This window comes from Hylaeus volcanicus, chromosome 6, assembly GCF_026283585.1.
Source record: "Hylaeus volcanicus isolate JK05 chromosome 6, UHH_iyHylVolc1.0_haploid, whole genome shotgun sequence".
Lineage (NCBI taxonomy): Eukaryota > Metazoa > Arthropoda > Insecta > Hymenoptera > Colletidae > Hylaeus > Hylaeus volcanicus.
Genome location: NC_071981.1, coordinates 19,827,190 through 19,850,161, shown reverse-complemented (window position 1 = coordinate 19,850,161; position 22,972 = coordinate 19,827,190). Strand labels below are relative to the sequence as shown.

At 38.8% G+C, this 22,972-nt stretch overlaps 3 protein-coding genes across 7 annotated transcripts; 2 read left to right on the top strand and 1 right to left on the bottom strand.

The window, feature by feature from the left end:
* The first annotated feature begins 849 nt into the window (after positions 1-849).
* Positions 850-4,278, top strand: LOC128877822 (D-glucuronyl C5-epimerase B). 4 transcript variants are annotated; one of them, XM_054125381.1, is made up of 7 exons: positions 850-1,107; positions 1,192-1,286; positions 1,389-1,536; positions 1,748-1,876; positions 1,943-2,656; positions 2,753-2,940; positions 3,029-4,278. In XM_054125381.1, the coding sequence occupies exons 3-7, from the start codon at positions 1,399-1,401 to the stop codon at positions 3,558-3,560; spliced, it is 1,701 nt and encodes a 566-aa protein (XP_053981356.1). In that variant the 5' UTR covers positions 850-1,107; positions 1,192-1,286; positions 1,389-1,398; the 3' UTR covers positions 3,561-4,278. The 4 variants fall into 4 exon arrangements, with proteins under 4 accessions (XP_053981356.1, XP_053981355.1, XP_053981357.1 ...); XM_054125380.1 differs by having other exon boundaries at positions 850-1,135; XM_054125382.1 differs by having other exon boundaries at positions 850-1,286; positions 3,029-3,180; positions 3,276-3,431.
* Positions 4,279-4,773: 495 nt separating this feature from the next.
* LOC128878139 (mediator of RNA polymerase II transcription subunit 1-like) lies at positions 4,774-15,151 on the top strand. Of its 2 annotated transcripts, XM_054126069.1 has the most exons (8): positions 4,774-5,395; positions 5,689-5,834; positions 5,927-6,060; positions 6,143-6,281; positions 6,358-6,577; positions 6,653-6,878; positions 6,952-7,183; positions 7,299-15,151. In XM_054126069.1, exons 1-8 carry the CDS (start codon positions 5,365-5,367, stop codon positions 11,613-11,615), a joined length of 5,445 nt encoding a protein of 1,814 aa, XP_053982044.1. In that variant the 5' UTR covers positions 4,774-5,364; the 3' UTR covers positions 11,616-15,151. The 2 variants fall into 2 exon arrangements, with proteins under 2 accessions (XP_053982044.1, XP_053982045.1); XM_054126070.1 differs by lacking the exons at positions 4,774-5,395; positions 5,689-5,834 and having other exon boundaries at positions 6,172-6,281.
* A 138-nt stretch (positions 15,152-15,289) lies between these two features.
* On the bottom strand, positions 15,290-19,927 carry LOC128878140 (sterol O-acyltransferase 1). Its single transcript, XM_054126071.1, has 9 exons — positions 19,464-19,927; positions 19,213-19,283; positions 18,793-18,929; positions 18,269-18,436; positions 17,782-17,930; positions 17,566-17,705; positions 17,108-17,271; positions 16,469-16,742; positions 15,290-16,001 (listed from the first exon to the last, which is right to left on the bottom strand). Exons 1-9 carry the CDS (start codon positions 19,573-19,575, stop codon positions 15,585-15,587), a joined length of 1,632 nt encoding a protein of 543 aa, XP_053982046.1. The 5' UTR covers positions 19,576-19,927; the 3' UTR covers positions 15,290-15,584.
* Positions 19,928-22,972: the final 3,045 nt, after the last annotated feature.

Sequence of the window (22,972 nt, the reverse complement as noted above, 5' to 3'; positions counted from 1 at the left end):
CGCGTATTTTTAAGGGTGCGCAGGACCTAGAGCCAAACTCCGAGTTGACTTCAGCGACAGTCGCGGTAAAAGTAGGAAACTCCGGGATAAGGACAGAGAGGGCGATACAATAATTGCAGGAGAGACGAAGACAGGGCGATTAGGCTATCATGATTCTTGTCAAGGATATTGAAGCAAAGAAGCAATATTTTCTAATAATTTTGGTTTCAAAATATTCCTTATACCTTGGCGCATGCCACTGTAAGGCCCGATTTTGGAAAAAGTGTTTGTAAACAAATTTATTCTATAAGAAAAAAAAAACCATACTTTTATTATTTACAAAGTTTCAAGACCGAAATTGCAAAATCGGGCGTTAGAGTGGCATGCGGAGTGATGTAAAGAATATTTTCGAAAAAGAAACGTGAGAAAATGTTGCTTCTTTGCTTCAATATCCTTGACAAGAATCATGCTAGCTTAATCGCCCTGTCCTCGTCTCTCCTGCAATTTTTGTATCGCCCTCTCTGTCCTTATCCCGGAGTTTCCTACTTTATCCGCAACTGTCGCTGAAGTCAACTCGGAGTTTGGCTCTGGGTCCTGCGCACCCTTAATGGAGGAAAACTTTTGGCGAATTTCTATAGTAAAATTGAAGTATTTTTAATGTATTTTATTTTTAATGTTGTATTGTATTTTTGCACAGCTGTAACATTCCCCGTTTTAAATCAGGCTTGAATTCGGCTTAATGAAGTTCACAAAAAATTAGCCTTTATTGACATACCTCCAGAAAAGTGGAGTTTGAGAACTACTGCTTTACCCTATTGAAAATAAGTTTTCGTAAAACAACTAAAAATTTACTAAGTATGAATATTACGATGACGTATAAGTGTCGTAGGGAATTTACGCAATGTTTCTAATATGTCATAAAAGCAAGAATTCGTAAACCTTTCTTATAAAATAGTGAATAGTGCAAGCAACAAAATAGATATAACTTAGGACTTTGGCTACTTCTTATGACAATACTCAAGTGACATGTATGAATCACTGATTGACGTTTATTGTCATCGATGATCACATGTAAAATAACCCCTATGGAAAATATAAACAGTATTTCCATAAAAGGGGTGAACACATGTATGCAATTTAGAAGCTGTCAACAAATGTGAGCATTTTTTTAATGAAAAATGCTTTTTTAAATAATTTATTGCATCTTTCCAGAATCTTGCACTTTCGAAAAATGAAGAACACAATGTTTAACCTTAAGCGAAATTATTTTTGACAGGAAGTAGGATACAAATTTTAATAATACCAAAGTAAGAATTATTTCCCGTTTTATAGAATTAATTTTTAAATATTTTAAGGGAAATGTAATATAACACTGCTGGTTTCTGTTAATGAATTTCAAATTTAAATAGATTTTATAGGATGATGCGGTTGAACTTCAAGACAATATTGCTTGTAATATTAGTTGCAGTGTTAAGTTCATTATTAACATCGTGGAATAATTGTGGTAGCCTCCAATTTTTTAGAAGTACAGAATGGAAGGCAAAATTTCAACACAGAGTAAGTAAATATGTTGAATTTATATTTTTATGAAATAATACTTTTTTGTTCAAGTCATTTTATAAAACAAAATATATTTTTGGCTGGTTATTAATAATTAAGATAATTATTATACCTCAGAGCTATCTAATATAGTGTAAAAGCAAAATGATAACCTTTTATAATGATGATAATACTTATTGATTGTCATTGTATTTAAATTTACACAAAGGATCGACAAAATCTAGAGACTGGATATCAAGAAATAGATTGTCACATAAATGGTGATTATAATATTGGATGTCGTAAAGAAGGGGATGAAGTGTATATACCATTCTCATTCATACACAAATATTTTGAAGTAAGTTTTACTATTATAATTCATTTATCAAAGTAATAGTATATTAATTTTTTTAATATATGATAGATCTATGGAAAGTTAGCAACTTATGATGGTTTGGAGAGGTTCGAATGGTTGCACAGTTATTCAAAAATTGTTAATCCCAAGGGAAAATATGATCCTCGTGGTGTGTTTATGACTTTTGAAAACTACAATGTTGAAGTTCGAGAACGTGTAAAATGCATCAGTGGAAATGATGGTGTACCGATATCAACTCAGTGGAAGAGTCAAGGATATTATTATCCAACTCAAATTGCTCAATTTGGACTATCCCACTACAGTAAAAATTTAACAGAGCCAGAACCTCGTAAAAAGATTATCGAAGATTCTGATAAAGTTAAAAGAGAATGGATCATTCCTCAGGGATCTATTGTATCTAGGATATTTGATAAGCATGCTAACAGTCATGTAATGAAATTTGCTACACCAGAAACTAGTACTTCTGGAATAACTTTGAAGTTAGATCATGTACTAGATTTTGTATTAAAATGGGACTTTAATATTAAAGACAATGGAAGCATTGTAATTACACTACAGTCTAGAGAAAGAAAAGAAATGCATTATCTTCACTATATTACTAGTAATATAGTGTTGCATACTTACAACAACCATGTCTATTATGGAATTGGCCAAATTAATCATCAATGGAGAAGGTTTACTAGAGACTTAGTTATCGATTTACAAAAAGGTTTATATTTAAATGATAAAAATAAGAAAAAATTGACTCGATCAAAATTGAAGGTAACATATAAAGTTAACATTTAACAAATACATTTTATTTAAACTTTTGTTTTCAACTTACTTTAAGAGGATATGTATCTATTCTGTTCATTGTAGATGATAAGAATAACTTTATATGGATCTGGAATGATTGACAATATAACACTATCTTCAAGTGAACATATGGAGCAGTTTTACGATGCAGCAAGATGGTTTGTAGCCAATCAGAATATTACTTCTGGTGGATGGGCAAATCCCGTTAGAAGAAAAGTAGCGCCCGGAATGGCTACTCTCGAGCCTGGATGGTATTTTAACTTTTATTCTACTTCATTGTTAACTTTGTATGGAGTTATATAATTTTCGAAATATTAAATTACATTATAATAATTGCAGGTATTCTAGTATGGGTCAAGGGCATGCTATTTCTGTATTAGCGCGAGCATATTATCATTCCAGCGAAGAGCAGTATCTTCAAGCTGCTATTAGAGGTTTGCAGCCTTTTAGGTTAACCTCTAATAAAGGTGGAGTAGCTGCAGTATTTTTAGGTAAATACGTATGGTATGAAGAATATCCTACAACGCCTTCTTCTTTTGTACTTAATGGTTTTATTTATTCTCTAATTGGTTTGTATGACTTAAAGAGTATAGCGACAGGTAAAGATGCGGAAGAAGCATCCCGTCTTTTTAATCAGGGTATGACTTCGCTGAAAAACATGTTAACTTTATACGATACAGGCTCCGGTACTACGTATGATTTACGTCATTTTACATTAAAAACAGCCCCAAATTTAGCTAGATGGGATTATCATTCTACGCATGTCAATCAGCTTCTTCTTTTAAATTCAATTGATACCGATCCAATCTTTACCGCGACTGCAGAAAGATGGATTGGTTACATGAATGGTAAGAGAGCACCACACAATTAATTTGTTAACTTTAACGATTGACTGATCTCTGCATTTACTTCCTCATTTTTTGTCGATAAGTATTTAATATCTCTTTCTTCCTTTTCCATTTTGTATTGTACGTTTTGTAAATAATTTCAAATACATAAAAAATAAAGCGGACCAAAATATATTTATCTGCTGGTGTAATCATTGTTACACGAAAGCAGTGACAGGAAAAATTGTAACATTTATTTTTAAGTCATTGTTCATTTGTGTTTGTAAAACACGTAATAACAAACAAGGAAACTTCAAAACGCACATCGTAAAATATATGTTCAGTCATTATCATAGCAAAACGAAGTTCAGTATTCTGTGATTAACCAGTAATTAAATGTTATTGTTATGTGTAATTGTTACCTTAAAAACAATTTGTTTAACTTAATTAAAAACCATAAAAAGTAAAACTATTTATTATTACCGATTTAATGTTTATATCGAAAGGAGAATGATACATAGCCGTTACTTAATTCATAAAAGATTCAAAAGTTATTGTATAAAAGATGAGAAGGGTGAAAATAAAAATTAATAAAATGATTTATTTAAAACTTGGGCATTTTCACACCGATGGCGCCACTAGCATTATGTATAGTAGAATGGTTTAATATTAATAATATCAACTATTACATTCATTTAATAAGATTATTTGTTAAAGAATTTGTAGTATTAGCTAATAAACCACGATTATGTATTAATTCCATCCTGTATTGTGGACTATAATTGTACGATAATAAACTATACAGGAGAAAGTGTAGTATAAACCAAGCCATAAGCTCCCACAAATAGAATAAATGAATACTCTTGTGAATCGTGATACTTTGCATCATGAGATATATATACAGGGTGTCCCAAAAGTCGGGGAGGAGCCGGAAATGGGGGGTAGCTGAGACGATTCTGAACAACAATTTCCTTTGTAAAAATGTCGGATGGGGCTTCGTTAAGGAGATATTAAGAGAAAACCCCGACCAATCAGAGCGCGCGTAGACCGTTGGAGCGGCCACGATAGCGAAGGCTACGCGCTGGCGGCCGCGCTTGTATGCGAACAAGTGACTCGACGTGCATCGAAGGTCTACGCGCGCTCTGATTGGTCGGGGTTTTCGTTTAATATCTCCTTAACGAAGCCCCATCCGACATTTTTGCAAAGGAAATTGTTGTTCAGAATCGTCTCAGCTACCCCCCATTTTCGGCTCCTCCCCGACTTTTGGGACACCCTGTATATATATTCCTAATGTATTTTATGCGATCTTGGCAATTTAGTTTAATTTATTGGATGGAATATAATAAGTTATATGTAGAAACTTAATTTATATATCAATTCGCATTACACGCTAATCCTATGAATCTAGCGGTTTGAAGATAATTTATTGTATGTACAAAGTATGAAACCAATCGAATTTTATTATAAAATAAAACTTAACATTTGATTACGAGTAATATTGAATTTAACAAGTCGCAAACGTTATAGTTAATATTAACACTCAGTTTGCTGCTGTAGAGGGTGTAGAAGAGCGTGTTTTAATAAAGTATTGCCGAATTCCCCCCTCTTCAGGCATGATACGGACAAAAACGCCTATACGTAGAAACGTATAGCTTCTAAGTATAGTATAACTATAATACTATATTGTGCGTAAAGGTTAGGAGTAGTTAAGCGATCAAACGTGGGTTAGGTGAATATAACGGCTCCTGTCACAATGTAGTGTGTAATAATGTTATTGTGATATTATAATAATAAACGAACATCGATATACAAGTAGATTTCAACACCGTGTGATCCATCACGGAATACATGGATGTTGCGAACGGACAAAAGCCCCTCAGTGAGTATTATTTAGAATTTATTTAATGTGGGTGTTCAAATTTTCTATTGCCCCGAAGTAAACGAACAAATTTTGTTTTGAAAATAATGGCCATAATTATATTTCGATTCGAAGAAAGTTAAAAATTCACCGTGCTTTATAGTTTTCGATTGTGTATCTGCATACACAAAAACTGTAACTCCATTTATAGTTGAATAATTATAATTGTGGTAGATATTTGTGAAAATATTCTAAACAATTTAGTAATTTATGATTACTATTTAATCGTATTTTATACAAATATTTTTATGTAGGTGGGCAACCTACTGTCACTGGTGGTCCAGGGATGGATAAGGGGAAAGAGTGGCAGATGGAATTGCTTATGGAGAAATTACGCTCCAAAGCTTCAACTTTTAAATCCTTGGTGGAAACTGCCAAGAACCTGCGTATGGCAATGCTGGTAAGTTATTTTTAATTTAGTGCTTGAATTATATTTGATTATCGACTGCTCAAAACTGATCTTCTATTAATGATATTTTATTATTACAATAGGACAAGAGGTTTGCAATTGACAGTGCAGAGAAAAGTCAATTACAGAAATGTTTAGATACTTTACAACATTCCATTAAAGTAACCTCCTTGCAATCCATGGTGGAGCGCTTAGAGAGTTTAACCAGACAATTGGGGTAAATATTCATAATTTGTGCATTGTATTATGGAAGAACACCAGATAACTTAGACAATGTTTGTGTTGCAATTGGGTTACAGCTTAAAGTTTATGATGTCTGGTCCACCAGGTACAGAATTGTTTATATCATCGGATATGTTTTTTTTGGAAGTTCTTTTGGAGCCAACAGGTGTAGTTAAAGATGTTAAAATCCACCATGAAGGAAAAAATGAGCAGCAGGTATAAATTTGGTTGGAGTTGAATAATTTTCATTTTTATTAATAATAAATGTAATCTCCTGGTAATATATTTGCAGAGCTGTGATGTGTTGGTATCTTGTTTGTCACGAGGAGACTTCCTTGATTTTACAGTACAATTAGAAGGTTTAGCTTCGATATATCAATTAAATGCAGATAAGAAGGTAAAATGTAAAGCATTCAGTGCTTTACAATCGCTGGAAGCTGATTTGGGTATCTTAGCTCAATTGCAAACATTTATCAAGGAACCCTTTAATCTTGTTCATAAAAGCCCAGTTGGTTAGTTCAATAATATTAATTTTTTTGCAAAGTAAAAAAGTAACAGTTATACTTACAAAGTGATATTCACTTCAGGAATTCTCGAGCGAAGAAGGGGAGGTCACGCGATGAAACTGACATATTTCGTTTCTCCTTATGATTTAATGGATCAGGAGAATCATACCTGCGATGCATTGAATTCGGAAGTAGTTATCAAACGGAAAATTGGCCATTCTGTTACGGTTTGTATGGAAGGTTCGACTGCTCACAAGTTGCCTACAACTAGTATCATAACTGTAAATAGAAGTCCCACAGGAAAAAGGTTTGTATTCCGTTGAAGGAAATAGTATTAAATCCAACTCAATCATGGTCTAATCAGAATTATTCATTTTCAGTACTCCATCCTATGCTCCATTAACTGGTACAAATTCATCTGTGTTACCCGCTTGTTTCGTTTTAAAACTAGTTAACAAAATGCCGATGTGCATGGAATTGGTACGCAGGATACAGAAGGTTACGGAACTCGAATGCGGAGACATATCCGCTCCACATCCGTTGCTCAGTTTAATTATACAAAATGCCAGCGAGGGTCAGCAAGATTGCCGAAACAACAGAGGACTTTACGTTGTATGTAGAGAAATTTATATATAGGCGTCCCTTGTAGTTACGATAGGTTAAGAAGTATTCCTCATCAGTCGATCGTAAAAATGTCTTAATCCATTAAACTTCTATTCCGTTACAGACGTTGCCGGATCAACAGCATTGCTACTTCATGACAGAAAATAGAAATATGGAAGGTGTATTAGTATGCAGCATTCCTTTCACACACCCAGCCCATGTTCCACAGATCTTGGTATACTTACGTCAACAAGCGCTATTTAACACTCTAATCGCTAGTTGCGTTAGACCTATGGCTCGGCACGATCCAGAACACGCGACTATATTCGAAGTGAGCGCTTTATCATGGCAACACATATCGGTAAGTTTGGAGCATCCTTTCGAAGAAACAATGGCGACGGTGGAACTGGATTTGACGGATATCTCCGCGTTGAAGTGCAAATTGTACGGGATAAGTATAACGAACACGGAACGAACGTCAGATTTGACCGGAAAAGTCTTACAGAAGTGTTTAAGTATACCTTTGACAATGAGGATTCTCATGAAGTCGTGGGAGAGTCGAGACTCTTTGAACGCGATGAACAGTATGAATAGCGGAAACGGAAACTACAACGTTAACCTTGGTTCTGGCAAGGATCAGAACAGCCAAAATGGTTCCGGAATGCCGGATTTCACTAACGGGGAAACGAAAATAAAGCAGGAACCCGGCTTGAATAACGGAAACGGAACTATGGGGAGGCAACAGTCGTCGCAACAGCAACAACAGCAGCAGCAGCAGCAACAACAACAACAACAGCAGCAGCAGTCTTTTTTAGATGCCGGAACGGAGAATAGTATCGGGTTTCCGTCATATTCCGGCCAATCCGATACCACAACTACTGCGATGTTGAACCCTTTGCAATTGGGGGCGTTGCTTGGACAAGCAAAAAACTCGTTGGCCAATCCTATCAACGAGCGTGGGAAAAAAACGCGCAAAAGAAAAACAGCGGACGGTATTTGGCGTAGTCCTAAGAGGAAAGGCGACGAGACGGCGGAAATACTATTGGAAAGTTCCAGTTCCGATTCGACGCCTCTCGGTACGCCGACAGGTGGTAGAGAAACTATGAACGAAACGAGAACGTCCACTCCAACGTCAGCCACGAGTTTAACCAGCGGTCTGGATTTTTCCAATTTGGATCCCACGGATATCTTGGGAACGGATAAAAGCTCCGACTACGATTTCGACAACGAGAGCGAGATAACGGACGTTCACGATTTGCAAGATGTGGAAGAGTTGATCAAAAGAGATCGCAAGTCGAGGAAAAGGGAAGAGAAAAAGAGTCCGATTATATTCGAAGAGAACAAAAACCTGGTGCCGCCATCAGTAAGTATAACGCCAATTTCAAGCAGTAGTTTGGGTCAAACTACCAACTATAATTCTGTACTTACGGGGATGGGTTTGGAAAGGAGACCCGGCATTGAAATAATACCGATAGCATCGTCGCCGCAAACCACTTTACCGAGTTCTATTACTATAACTCCGATAGCTGGACCAACGCAGTCGAAAAGTTTGACGGACGAACGCAGAGAAAGAAAGAGCTCGAAGGGAAAGTCGACGGAGGATAAGGGAAAGCTGGAGAAGAGACGCAAGCGAAAAAGAGAGGACAGTCCTATGGGACCGCCGCCGGACAAGATACCATCTAAACAGGATCCATTGTCGAAACCGGTATCGGTGAGCATCAAACCGACCGAATCGCCGCCGAACTTGAGCTCGCGCCCGGCATCGCCAGCCACGACGTTGAGAAAATTTAGTCCGTCTCCCACGCATACCAGTCCACTCGCTCTTGTAGGTAAGTCCAGTCCCACGTTGAAACAATCAACGAACAAGCCGGTGCAAAGTCCAAAGCACTCTCCGGTCTACAGCAGTAGTCCCAAGCATACGCCAGTAGCTGCGAGCGTGAGTCCGAAACACGGCACATCGTCTCCCAAGCATGGCAGTTCAGCGAGCACCGGGAAACCGAGCATGTCCGCGCTGAAATCCGCAGCGAATTCCCCTTCCAGTAAAACCACCGATGCGGGTCAGTCCAAGACGAAGTCTTCTTCCTCGTCGTCCTCGAGTAAAGAATCCAATCGGGACAAGGAAAGAAAGACATCGTCGTTAGCCTTCGGTGGATCCAGCGGGCATCAGAGCCCCAAAACAAAATCGTCTAGCGGTAAGTTGAAACAACTGGAATTAATTCCTAGCGGGGAAACGCAGTCTGCCTTACCTAATAGCGGTGGCAGCACGCCACCCTCTGGCAGCTCGGAACACGGCAAATCCGCCATTGCCCAGCAACAAGCGAGAAACAGGAAGGGCTCGTTGAGCGCTGTCATCGATAAACTGAAAAATGCTCAACACTGTTCGGACGACAATGGCAACGGTGGAACGAAATCAGCTACCAGCGGAGGCGGCAACTCGAGCAGTCAGAAAGAGAGAAGCGTTGGTAGCTCTTCGAACAAGACCGCAGAGGGAAAATGCATCGGCAAAAACTCCTCCATGGAGTCGAAGAATCCTGCGGAGTACATGGTGAAACATAGTTCGGATGGGATGAAGATAACGATCAATAAAACTCGCACAAAAGACTCGAAATCGGGAGCGAATCTTAAATTGTCCTCGTCCTCCGCGTCCGTCGCGACTGGCACATCTTCAAGTTCGTCTGTTTCCTCCACTTCCATGTCGGGTAACGGGTCCCCGAAAACGCACACTGGTTTGAAGCCAGGGGTAAGTTCTGGCCCAGCATCGAAGAAACCCCCTTCCCAAACTTCTCCGAAGTTGTCCGGTTCCTCGTCTTCCGGTTCTGGAAGCAGCAGCGGTAGCAAAGCGACGTTGTTAGGACAGAAGATGCTGTCTACTTTGAAATCTATCTCAGGACCAAATTCTAGCAGTGGAAACGGTGCAGGGGGAATCAACGTCGGAGGTAGTGGTAGCGCTGGCTTGCTGACCAAAAGCGTCATGTCCTCGAAGTCCTCTTCGAGCTCTCCGAAGACAACCAGCTCGGGCGTGACGGATCTCAGTCGAAATCGCGACAAATCCCGATTGTCTAAGTCTGGCGATAAAAATTTATTTCCTTCGAAAGGCATCGGGGACACGAGAAAATCGAGTCCCTCCGGTTTACGAGAGGAAAGCGAGAGCGAGAGGGCGTTCAAACTTTTAGCTCACGCTACCATGTCGAACTTGTCGAGTCTACCCAATTTATCACCACAGTTGGTCGTCGAAGGCCTCATGAAACAACTGGACACCAAGTTTCAAATACCCAAGCTGTCCGCTAGAGCTAATGCGGACTCTGGTGACAAGAAATCGGAAAAACTTTCCATGCTCCCCGATCCTGGGAAGACTCTGGACAATCTGACGACGAAGCAGGTGTCGGAGCAAGGGAAACTGCAAACGATATCAAACACCACGTCGACTGGTTCCAAGGCAACGTCGGAGGACCAAACGAGCCAAGGTAGACGGGATCACGTGCAAACGAAGCCTGACAATCTTTCCATGACAGGTGTAGCTACGGTAATGTCTATGAATCTCAGCGCTGACAACACCAGCAATCTCCTGCTTCCGGCTTTGTCTAGCGGGGGTTCGCACGACATGGATATCCCCACGAATCTCTCGATGCAGCCGACCGATAACGAATCCCGCGACTCGTGCAAGGAGTCATCGATGGGCAGGACCAACGCGCAGTTTCTGAGTAGTACCTTGAACTCCACAGCCGGCGGCAAAGACGACGCCAGTGGCAGTGGTCCGGTAATGGCCGTTCTACCAAAAAGTTCCGACGCACAGGCTACCAGCAAACCCGTGTACTCCGCCATGATGGCTACCGGCGCTATAACTGGTGGCAACGGGACCAGCACCTCGAACACCGGCAACGGAAGCTCGGAAAGCTTGAACCTAAGCATTAAACCAGTGGACGCGACTATGACAAAGTACAAATCCGACGAGAAGAAGCAGCAACAGCCGCAGCAGCAACAACCGCAGCAGCAGCAACAACAACAACAACAATCGCAGCAACAGCAATCGCAACAGCAGCAACTACCGTCTTCCGGAGGATCGTCGAGTACCTCTTCGTTAGGCGCTGTGGTAACCTCGGAGGGCTCCTCGAATACCATTAAACCTGGCATGGAGATACCACCGACGACGTCGCAAGAGGCTGCGGAGATGTTACTGGATTTTTCTACCCCGAAAGACGTGGCCAAGAGCTTGAACTTCACGAGCATTCCCGAGAGGGCGATGACCCAGGCGGCCTCGGTGCGCAGAAACACGCCACCACCCCCTCCACCTGCCTTCCCAGCGAGTCCTTCCGTGAGTGTGCACATCGTAAAAAGTCCTGCACCCTCGCCGAGGGTTATCCCACCGTCGCCTCACTCCGCCTCGCCGTGTATCACCGATGACGAGCTAATGGACGAGGCGCTGGTGGGAATGGGCAAATGAAGGTTACTGAAACTCTAGACAGAATTTTATCCGCGTGTTACATTCGCATAGCGCAAGGGACAGGGTGTCCTTACAGGTTGGCTGGCGAACAGAGATGGGTGTATTCGAATGAGTTTGTAGCTGAAACACATCTAACGTGCTATATATGTATTCGTACCGTACAGCTGCCGAATGCAACGTACGAATGAATTTAAGCATTCGATCACAAACGGAATACAAATTAGTAAGGTATTCGTCATTCCGATACTTTTTTAAATAGAGTTTGTCGATCCCTGTTCGCAAGTAACGCTGTCTTTCCACGTGGAGCAGTGTTTCTCAAACTTGCCTTACATGTACGCATATGTCCTCGGATCGTTGACGTCTTCCGAGGTTTCTCGACGGTCTGCTCAGGCTGATAGTTTGGGGAACACTGGTGAGAATGAGTCGAGATCATTCTTGGGAAATAGTGACTTTGAGACTTCCAATTCTTTGTTAGGGAAACAGATAGGTTCTGATAAGTAATCGATGGATTTTCGAGGGACACCCTGTAAGTAGTTAAATCTTCACAGTTCTTCTGAAATGTCCTGCCGAATACTAATATGGTTTGCGTCCCCGTGCGCGAATCTTGAGTAAGTTCAATTTTTTCATACATAGAGAAAAAGAGAATACGGCCACTTTTGCAGAAGCTGTATAGAAGTGGAAATATTTAAGTGTACACCGTGTAGCAGAGTGGTTTATTACTATAAATTAATTCGTACGCCGCGATACAAGGACTCGAGGTTAGCAGTAAAACGATTGTTTATAGATTTATAAGGTTGAGGGGGGGACAAATGGGGATAGCGAATGGTCGCGACGTATGAGAAATAAATATAGACGAGTACATACGAAGTTATTTTCGATAAAATCCATGTTGGACAATATTTATAAGGACACTAAAGGATAGGCGTATGATGTTAACATATAAGATATTTCTGAATTACTCTGTGTCACGTAGGTGGAATTATTGCTGTAGCACGAAATATGGAAATTTCAAGAATAATATTTTCACGTTCAAGCTCTTCTGTGTCTTAAGAGTACGAAATTATTTTTGAATTTAGACTAATTAGTCAATTATCGAGTCCTGTATCTTTACCTTCCTGTTTTTGTATACGTTCCAGTCGTCCTTCCTCGTATGTACAAGATTCTTCTTCGACTGCGTACAACGAAGAAAGTCAATGTTTTGGAATCGTCGCGAAGTTTGTATTAGTTTCCTGTTCTACGTTTTACGTAACGAATAGAGTAGTCGTGCTGTTTCGTACAATTACGAAAAGAATGCGTGTGAAACACTTTGTAAACAGTTGAGAAATCTGAACGATCAAGCGCGATAATCGGTTACATGGATTTTACCGATTATGCTTGTCGAACGTTTTATTTTTCGCGCGAAATCGCAACGAAAATGATTCTAATTGATACTTCTCTCGGCGTTCAACCGTGCGATGGAAATTTCAATGAAATAGCGAAAGGAAGAGGTAGTGGGTATTAAGTGCCAAGTAGAGGTAACATGAGTTTTCAAAGACGGGACTTTGATCCTTTGCGATCTTCGATGCTTTCTTTTACTTCGATTCCACGAAAGAAAATTTTGTGAAATTAAGTATTGCAACGTCTTTCTTTCCGTCACTTTTTTCTTGTCGAAAATCTCCGTAATTCATAAATGTTCCAAAGTTTTGAAAGCCCGATCTTTCGAAAACGGACGCGTTGTCTTTGTACAAAATAGAAGAATTTGGTTTAAGAATTGAACGAAGTTTAACGAAGCTGGTGGAAACCAGCTTGAGGGAAACGGATGCTTCGAGAAACAGACACGGAGATATATCAGAGAAGGGCAAACATTTTTTGTGAATACAAATTTCGAATAACAGATGAACAATGAACAAGGAAATCGATCGAATAGACATCACGAATACATTGCTATACGTTCGTTTGCATTCGTTATCTATTAAAATTTGCCCATCTCTGGAATGTATGAACAGAATGAACGAGTTGTATGCCTGTCACCGATTAATAATACTAAAGACAGAAATGAATGATATAGACGACACTTACGATTACTTTCCACGTGTAAATCGGTAAAAGTTGTATTTTCGAATGGGAGTACCGTAGCATAGATAATATATCTTCGGTGGAGAGTGACACGTATATATTCACTAAAAATCAACCTCGAATGTAAAATCAGCCATCGGACGAATCAAATCTTGTCCATCTCCGGTGACAGCCATGCTGTACGATTTTTCTAAAGGAAGATTGTCCGGTGCTTTCGAGAAAAAAAAGTGTATGATTTATTTTTTCAATACTCACGATCGTGTACATAGAGCTAAGACGTATTTACACTGGTAAACGGTGCTGTAACAAAAATAGAAGAGCGACAGCGATGGACATCGAAATTGATTCCATTAACGCGAAGAATGGTGAAAAGAAAAGAATGAGAGAATTGATTGATTTCTGTTTTTCTATTATTTGTTTCACGAACAAGAAATTTCTTACGAGCTACTTGAAAGCGTTTCAATACTTCCGCGTTAGATTGCTTCATTTGTCTTAATCGTGTACGTGGTCCCGAAGACCTTAGAAACTATTTCAATGACTAAAACAATGCGTTTAAGATTTGCCAGATGACGCATCGATCGTAGATAAGAACAATATAGTTAACAAAAATGATCATGTTATCTCACTAGGGGTCTTTACGAAGAGTTGGGCACTGATGTTAATGAAACTTTGTAAGTAATTAGGGAAGTTAGTTTTAACAAATTTAGACAAACACGTTTCATCCACAAAACCATAATAAAATTTTGTAATAAAATAAGTATTTGTATATTTGTCGTTATATCTTTGTGAGTGTCATGAGAATACGTGGTCCTACCATGGTCCTTCGGGGTTTTTTTTTATAAGCAAATGAACACGAGTGAAATATTTTCGTACTCTCTATTCTATCTACAAAGTTTCACTAAAATTGCTGCGTAACACTTGGTCCCCTTGTTAGTTTTAAAAGTTTTAATCCGTTATCATCGATTTCCTCGGTTCTCTGTCGCCTGATGGACACTCCTCATCCGTTTTACAGGCAAAGTATCATACTTCAGATCCTGAATCGTGTAATTTCGTCGCTATCTTAGAATGTTTTACAAAATGCCTGTACTTTTTAACGTAATATTATTTTACAAAATATGCGTGCGAATCCGAGGTTGTAAAATTCGTTTCGGCTTACGTATTAGAACGCGTCGGTTTCCTTAGACGACTAGCTTTGTTGAATACAATCCTGAAGTGTGAAAAAAATGATACGATATCGCGTGGAATTTCGAAAAAAAAAGTTATATGCGGTGCACGGAATATGTTATTTCCTTACGACACATGCGAGAAATACAAATTTATGAAAATAAACTCGTGTATAAATGTATAACTATATTAGCGCATCTGTGTACATATAAGCATTGACCTGTATAGAGAAAAGATCTATATACATACGATTATATAATATATTATATACGATTACCTTTATCGATGACAAGTGTCTTCGAAACACGCCGAATCCACGAGACGAGTATGTAAGCCTTGATAATAAAAATGATATCTCTTTAGGAAGCGGTCGCCCGCGTTTCTTCGATTTTAACTAATTATAAATTATTGGAGGAGAATCGAAAATGGAGGAAAATACAGAACAAGAAAGCAAATAATTAAGAATCGTTTATTTTACTACTTCGACTATCAACTTACTCCTGTTTGGTACAATATCACGTTCACATGAAACTAACTTATATCAATGAGTATCATCGACAAATTAAATACGATACATGGAAATAATACTAATTAAACTTTTCAATGGTATTTATAACTAATGTAAACGGAGAATCGTCTATCGAAATCTCCAAGATGACAATGAGGTGTACCAATTTCAACCGGTGTCTATAAATATCGAAGATGAAATTTAAGTGATTGTAAACCTACGTGAATCTCGTCGAACTCTGCTCAATTGTAAATACAAGTCCAGCTTCTTGGGATCATAAAATCAAGGAAATCGTCGCGAGAGGGAGGACAATTGACTCTCGCGAAATATTCCATGCAGTAAAAACTGACTAACATTCCATTGCCTAGACACAAGCTGAACCATATTAAAATATTCCCTGCCGAATTTAACACGTACATGACGAGTCCTACCCCACCGAATAAAACAAGCAACACTGGATAGAAGAACTTGAACGTTAAACAGAGGATATACTCGTGGAAGACCGCCGAGGTCGCGAACACCATGAAGACTGCCAGCTTCTTGTTCCGCGATGTTAAGTTTTCATAGACGTCCTTGTAGATGTACGTATACAGCCAATCGTGGACCACGATGTTCCAGGTGCGGTAGTACGTACTGTAGCTGTTCGAATTCCACCAGTCCTGAATTTGGGAGCATTAAATTAAATCAGAGATTCTTCGCAAGAATATTGTAAATAAGGAAAGTTAGAGCGAGGAGTAAAATTCAACGAATGATACGAATTCACCGTCGTTTTGTCGGAGTAGACGTAAACTGAGTCCTTGAATCGATGAACGTTCTTTAGCGCTTGAGAAAGCTTTGGAATTAGAGCTGTTCGAGACCCCGGATCGTACGAGAATCTCAAATATTCGTGACGAGATTGAACGGCGTTAGTCGAAAGCAAGTATTTCGAAACTCGTGGAAATGATTCCGTGTAATACGAAAATGACTCACCCTTTGGAACGTACGTCACACGTTCCACGAGTATTTCTCATGGGATTTTATTAGTTTTATTGTCATATGCGTCATATATTGCTCCATTCAAAAATTTGTTTTTTTTTTTCTTCGCTATATCTTTCGAGTAAAGAATAAATTAAAAAATTCAACATACTTTATAAAACATCTTGTCGGCGAATCGTAATAGCTCCGCGCAGGCATTCATCCAAGAGTGCAGAAGGCAGTAAAATCCACTGACAAATAGAATTATTCCAGGCAGTATCGAACTGAGTACATTTAGGAGCAGCATTTCAAGTTCTATCGGTTCTTTTCCATAATCGCGATAAGTCGGTTCCAGTATCCGTTCGTAGATAATTGCCAGGAAAAAGATGATCGTCAATACCTCGGCGAAATTAATCAGAACAATGTTCCACCGAATGCGTTTTGCCCTGTAAGAATACTCATACTTTAGATAATTATCGCGAGATTTGTTACTTTGCACTTTCGTCTACCCACATTGAATCGCGTTATTTTTAAATCAGAAGAATAGGACACGATTTTCGTGATAAACTGATTATCATCAATAACGTAGTATGTATAATAATATGTGATGCAATATTACGGAGCGGTATATCCAAAATGTTAACATTTATTGATAATCCATAGATATCGATATCGCATATGAAACGAGTGTACCTACCGTTTATAGTATCTCTACATATATTTAAACGAAGCTTTCTTAATTTATCATGAAATTTAATTATTTTTGCATTTATTCGTTATGCCATGCAACAATGTTAAATTCAGAGTTTACCTAGGATAGCTGTCTTGGTAGATCAACGTCGGGGCGAACATGAAGTAAACAAACGTCGAAAAATCTGGAACTTTTGGCTGCGGTGTGTCCGAGTGAGGCTTGTACGACAGAAATCTCGGTGCCACGCTTCTCACGAAGGCATGTATCTTCATCACCATTCGTATCTAAAACAGAACCCAAAAAGGTACACATTTTATCGCTATTTTTGCAATATTAAATTTCAAGATTACACGCATTTATAATATCTTCCATCGAACTTTCTGCAAAGCTACGATTTTTCTTTTTGATCCACAGATAAATGAGATCAAAGGGTATATAACGACCTCAGGTAAACCGATATTTTTTATCGTTCATTATCAAGATGTCTCAGTTTCAATTGTCGACGTAAGCCTTATCGATTACTGCTCTTTGTATCGTATATTGTCCAATTGTTTGCATAATTTAAATACTAAGCGTACTTGTTCCATAATTATTATTGCACTGGATGCTACGGGTAGATCTTGATGGAGCACAGCTCCCGCGGAAAGCGTGATGAACATGGTATAGTAGAGAACGATGCCTGCTACCCACGTGTAGTCCCACAGGTTCCTGGCAAATGCTGTAAAAGCAATTCTATTAGATTTAGATTAAGATTTTTGAATCTTAAGATGCGAGTTGAATTTTTACAGATTTACATTTCGGTGGCCATTTAACGCGTTGCGTGGCCCAGTAGGAAAAGGCTGCGTGAACACATAACGTTGAACCTTTCATAAGGGACCAAATGCAAAATACCATTGGAAATTTACCAAAACCACGTCGCACTGTGCCGATAGCCAGGTTGGGTCTAGAATAACAGATTAGTTTAATGATAATCGTCGACTTTTATTTAGCTTGAAAACAGCTAGCGAGTAAAACGCATCGCTCGATAAACGAGCGTACAAGTTAAGATTGCTTTTTAAATGTTACATGTACAAATTATCGCAAAACAAATGTTACGTTGAATGTAAATTGTATTGTATTTTGCGGACAATGAAAGTGGTGTAACATTTTTTTGCATCACTATTTATAATTTATTTGTTTCGTGATACATGTGTCCAGATAAGAGTCATGCTCGTATCTTTTGTTGACAGCGCGATAGAAAGAGAGCGTAAATGAGTGCAAGTTCGGTGCTGGTGTACTCACAATCCGGTGATTCGCATGTCGTTTATGGCTGTGTGTATCATCAGCAATATCAGAGACGATACTAGGACATTATAAATAGTGCGAATGTGTTTGACTTCGTAAAGATCGGTCAGCATGGAATTCCTATGAAGGAATTGTTTAATGGGTAGAACGTCGTTCGTAGATTTCCTATAGAGAAAATTATGTCTTACATTATAAATGACCTGAACATTATAAATTACGGTACGATCATTTCTTTGGCGTACAATTTCAAGCGAAAAGTGGAAAGGTAGTAATTTCTGGCGTTATTGTATGATACATTAACTCTTTAACCTGTAACAACGTGCGAGTCTCGTGGTACAGAATTCGATTCGAACATGAAAAACACGAGTCAGACACAACGTACGAAACGGCGTAAGGAATTTTATACCTGATTATGGCATTCGCGGTTCTACAGCAAATCGTAGGTGAAAGGGTTAACGTACATCATGCGAGAACAAATGAAATTACGTTGGGTCTAAGAGTAAAATGCTCCGTGGAATTACCTTCTGTTACAGTACTTTTCTGTCTCGATAAAATCTTTCATCTCGTGAATCGTTGCTCTGTCCATTTTTCGCAGCGTATTTAGCATCGCATCGATCATTCGGTTATTGAGGTCTTCCGAAATTTCGTGCTTTATATCCTATGAAATAAAATAGCGGTTTATTTGCGCGGTTTCAACTCGGAAACGAATCAACACGGTTAATTAGTTAATCGTTGTAATACCGTTAGAGATTCTTTCGCAGGGCAATGAATTATCGATTTACAAGTAGCAGAATGTGATTGACACACGATTTCGAATTTCAGCGAGACATGTGAAGGACACTCGAACCGTAACATGAACTAATCATAACGGAAATATTACCGAATAATTTCACCGCGAATATTTGGCACGCTAGAGATTCACCGAAACGATGATTTCCTACCTTCATTTGTTCCTTCAACTCGATACTAATCAAGTTCCTCCCTTTGCTTTCGTAGAGTTGGCTGGACATCTCTGCACAGAAATTTAATATTCATTTTATAAGAGAATTCTATTTCCTCGACTGTCGCGTGCTTCACAGCCCCAATCGGAAATTTTTCAAACATAAAAGTACAATTCTTCTATTTTCCTCGATACCGTCTGTCTCCCATGGAAAATACCGATAAGAACACAATGCTAATTGCGGTTACTTACCACGTTTCTTGATATTCTTTTCACTTTCACCTAGTTTTTCGTCGACGAGCTGTTGCTCGGTAGCTACGTTCTCCTTTTCCATTTTGTCGTCGCCATCAACACGATCTATCATGTTCTATTCGATAAATCTACGCCTATCGTTCTCCGCTAGGAGGAGAGATTTATACAAATTTTGTCGAAATATTTTTAACAGCGCGCTCGAAACTCGAGGCTCAGAGGGAACAGTCGAAAGGTGTTCACGCGAACAAGAACAGACTAGAATGAAATCAACCGTCTCTTTAGCGCTCCTTTAGAATTAACGATGTCCCGTCGACTTGATCCGATGATGACTACGTTTGAGAGTGAACCGTTTATGCTTCTTGGAGCACGAACGTCAACTGATCTCGTACCAGCGCGAATCGCGAAGAGTATTAGCGCTACCAATGCTTATCAATATTTCTGGTAGGTCGCGGGTCGAAATTGCTTCTATCGTTTTTCTTTGTATCGGCACGTGTCCATTCCTTAAAGTTGTCTTTAATCGTCGATGAGTGCACGCGCACCGAGACCGTTCTTTTCTCGCCCCTCTTCCGATTAAGTAATCGTAATAGCCGTTTGCGATGGGACCAAGACGTGTGCAGTTAATGTTGATGCGTTCGTGTTAAGAATTTATTTATTTGTATCAGTCGGCATAATGTTTGATACCTGGTTACAATTCACATCGAAAGTAGAGCAAGTGACGACGGGACATGTACATTTCTGCACGACTATATGTCTAATAGAATAAGTAGTAAATAGAATATGGACAGCGATTAGTAATTTCGCCTTTGACGGCTGACTAACATCTGACCCAATACGCCCCTGTAGGAGGTCTTTTTCCAAGCTGTCCACGAGAAAAGTATTTTAATCGACGTTCTATTTTCGAAAAGGATAAGTATAAAAATTTGTCGAGTACGCGTGTACCTGATTTAGTTCGACGGATTTTACAATCTTACTGTTCCGAGTATGAGAGTACTTTCGTGCTTCTTGCAATGTTTACAAACATTGTCAACATGACGATATCTCTTACATCGACTTTACTTTCTTTCTATGCTTATGGTCTACAATGAAATCCGTCGCACTGAAACTGGTTCAAGTGCACGCGTACTCGACATTGAAATAGCGAGAAATTGGCCCAAGATAAACTCGTTAATCATCCACTTACGGAAAGAAGATATTAGTTACAACTCATTTTTTTGTTTCGAAAATAAAGCGTCATATGCAACAGTCCATGTTCCATTATCTTTTTGAAATGCTTTGTCTTTTAGAAAGCTATTTAGATGACTGAAAAAATGGATGGGGTAACAGTTAATATTTCAGTTCATTCAGGTTTCCTAAACTATTAAGGGCCCGTTAGTTCTTCATTAAAAAGTGCCTTGGGGACGCAGGAGAAATTCCAAACGAATGAAAATCTCATTTTCGAGAATCACTCGAATTTGGCAGTTTTAGTGCTCGTCTGTTTGTCGTCGAAAATGTGGAAATGCGTGTCAGGAGGTTCTGCGGGACCATCCATCAGAAAATCGTTCGTTCCAGAATTTGTCCGGTTACTTGGCTGAAATGTGCCACTGTACCATCGCGCATGAATCACGCGGGACGTGCAACGCCTACTAAAACTTCTTCCAATAATTTATGCAATTTATTACTCCAGAAATTGACCTAAGATAAACTCGTTGATCATCCACTAAAGGAAAGAAGAAATTAGTTACAATTTGGGAACAAGAACGAACAGGATATATCTTTATATTAATCACTTTTTCATTGTTTTTGCGTTTTCGATGTAAACATATTTACATGCCAAAGCCAGACATCTATTCCATATCTTTATCGGATTTGTTTACCACTTATGAATGGAATGCCAATAAGCAGAGTGCATAGTTCAATTATCTGGCATAGATCAATGAATGAACAGAATACGTAATAACATATTTCGTATGAATAATAGAAAACGTATTTAATTTTTCATTATGTTCATCGATGTTTAGTCAAAGCGTTTAAGAATCATTTAGATCTAGTTGCGTAAAATTTCAATATTACAATGTAATTGTGAATGAAATCAACGATGGAAACGTTGAGGCTCTGCACATTAATAGATTGCGGATTCAACTGCTGTTCACTGGAGAATGAAAATAGACTTGAATGGTAGATAATAAGTACTTCAGTGTCACTCTATTGAGACAATACCGATAACGTCCCGACATCTGTCGGTGAACACTGAGGCAACGATGCTCTGGTTATACCGATGATACGTATCAGATTGAAAACGCCATATTGGAGAACTTTGATTTTTAAGGAACAGACTTTATAAATAATCGTGTTTAGACTCCTCCCTAATTTAATTGACGCGGAGATGAATTATAATAAATGCATCATTTATTTGTACTTTCATATATGATTGTTCCAGCTATAGTTTGAAATTCCTCGATGAAATAATAGAGATATAAAAAGTAGGGGTATACAAACAGATGTTTGATAATACTAATGTAAATAGAGTATCGTTACGTGTCTAATTAATATTAAGCTTTCAGAATTATTAATAAAGACTCGCAATTAACGGATCCCCTATTACGACTGGACCCGATTGTGCACGTTCCCAAAACGGCGGAGACATCGATGCCTCGTAGAACATGTTCCACGCATTGGAGTGTTACAAGTTGGATGCATTTTTAATTCCTCGTCAAAGCTTCATGAAAAAAAGATAATACTCGCAGAGATTTTGCTCTCGTAGATATAAAATACAAAATATAAGTTCTGTTTCGTTGTTTGAATGAATGGGGAGGAATTACTCAGCTGTGCAAACGTGTATAATGTACTTGAACGATTGGTTAAAAATTTGATAACGATAGCATCTTGTAGTGCGCAGTCAAGATAGTGGTTGACGCAAGCCCAAGGCCGTTGATCGAACGGTTAGGTCAGCTATTGCAGTAGAATCATTCCGAATACCTCGATTTCTATCGACGTCAGGCTACTTTCGAGTAGTTATGTATTAATAATTCCGCGAGAGTTTATTAATTCAACAGAATTTCCATAGCAATCCTTTCCATCTCTTCGTGTGCGTCATACAACTGTAATGAAAATAAAATTTATATTTTTCTAAAACATGTTGCGATTCCTAAATCGTACCGGCACGATTTATGAACTCGTGCATATCATGTAAATAAAGCTAGCTGGTTCTGTTTCCTCTGAAACGAAGTACGTATAAACAGCATGATCCGGTGCATAAAATATGCATTATAATATAATTTATCATATAAAATTCGCTCCAAGAGCGATCATATTGATTTGCATAATGGACCTCTCCTCTTATTAATTCAATCTTCCTCGAGAAACCATATAAATTATATATCGTAACTCGTCGCAATCACGAAAATCTTATCATGAAAACCTACATTATATAGATAGTTCTCTTGTTCAGTGACCTCTGTAAAAAAAACCCTATCTTTTAGATTAGATGACAGTTCCTCCTGTTCTAGTTTAGCGAAAAGGAATCCACAAAG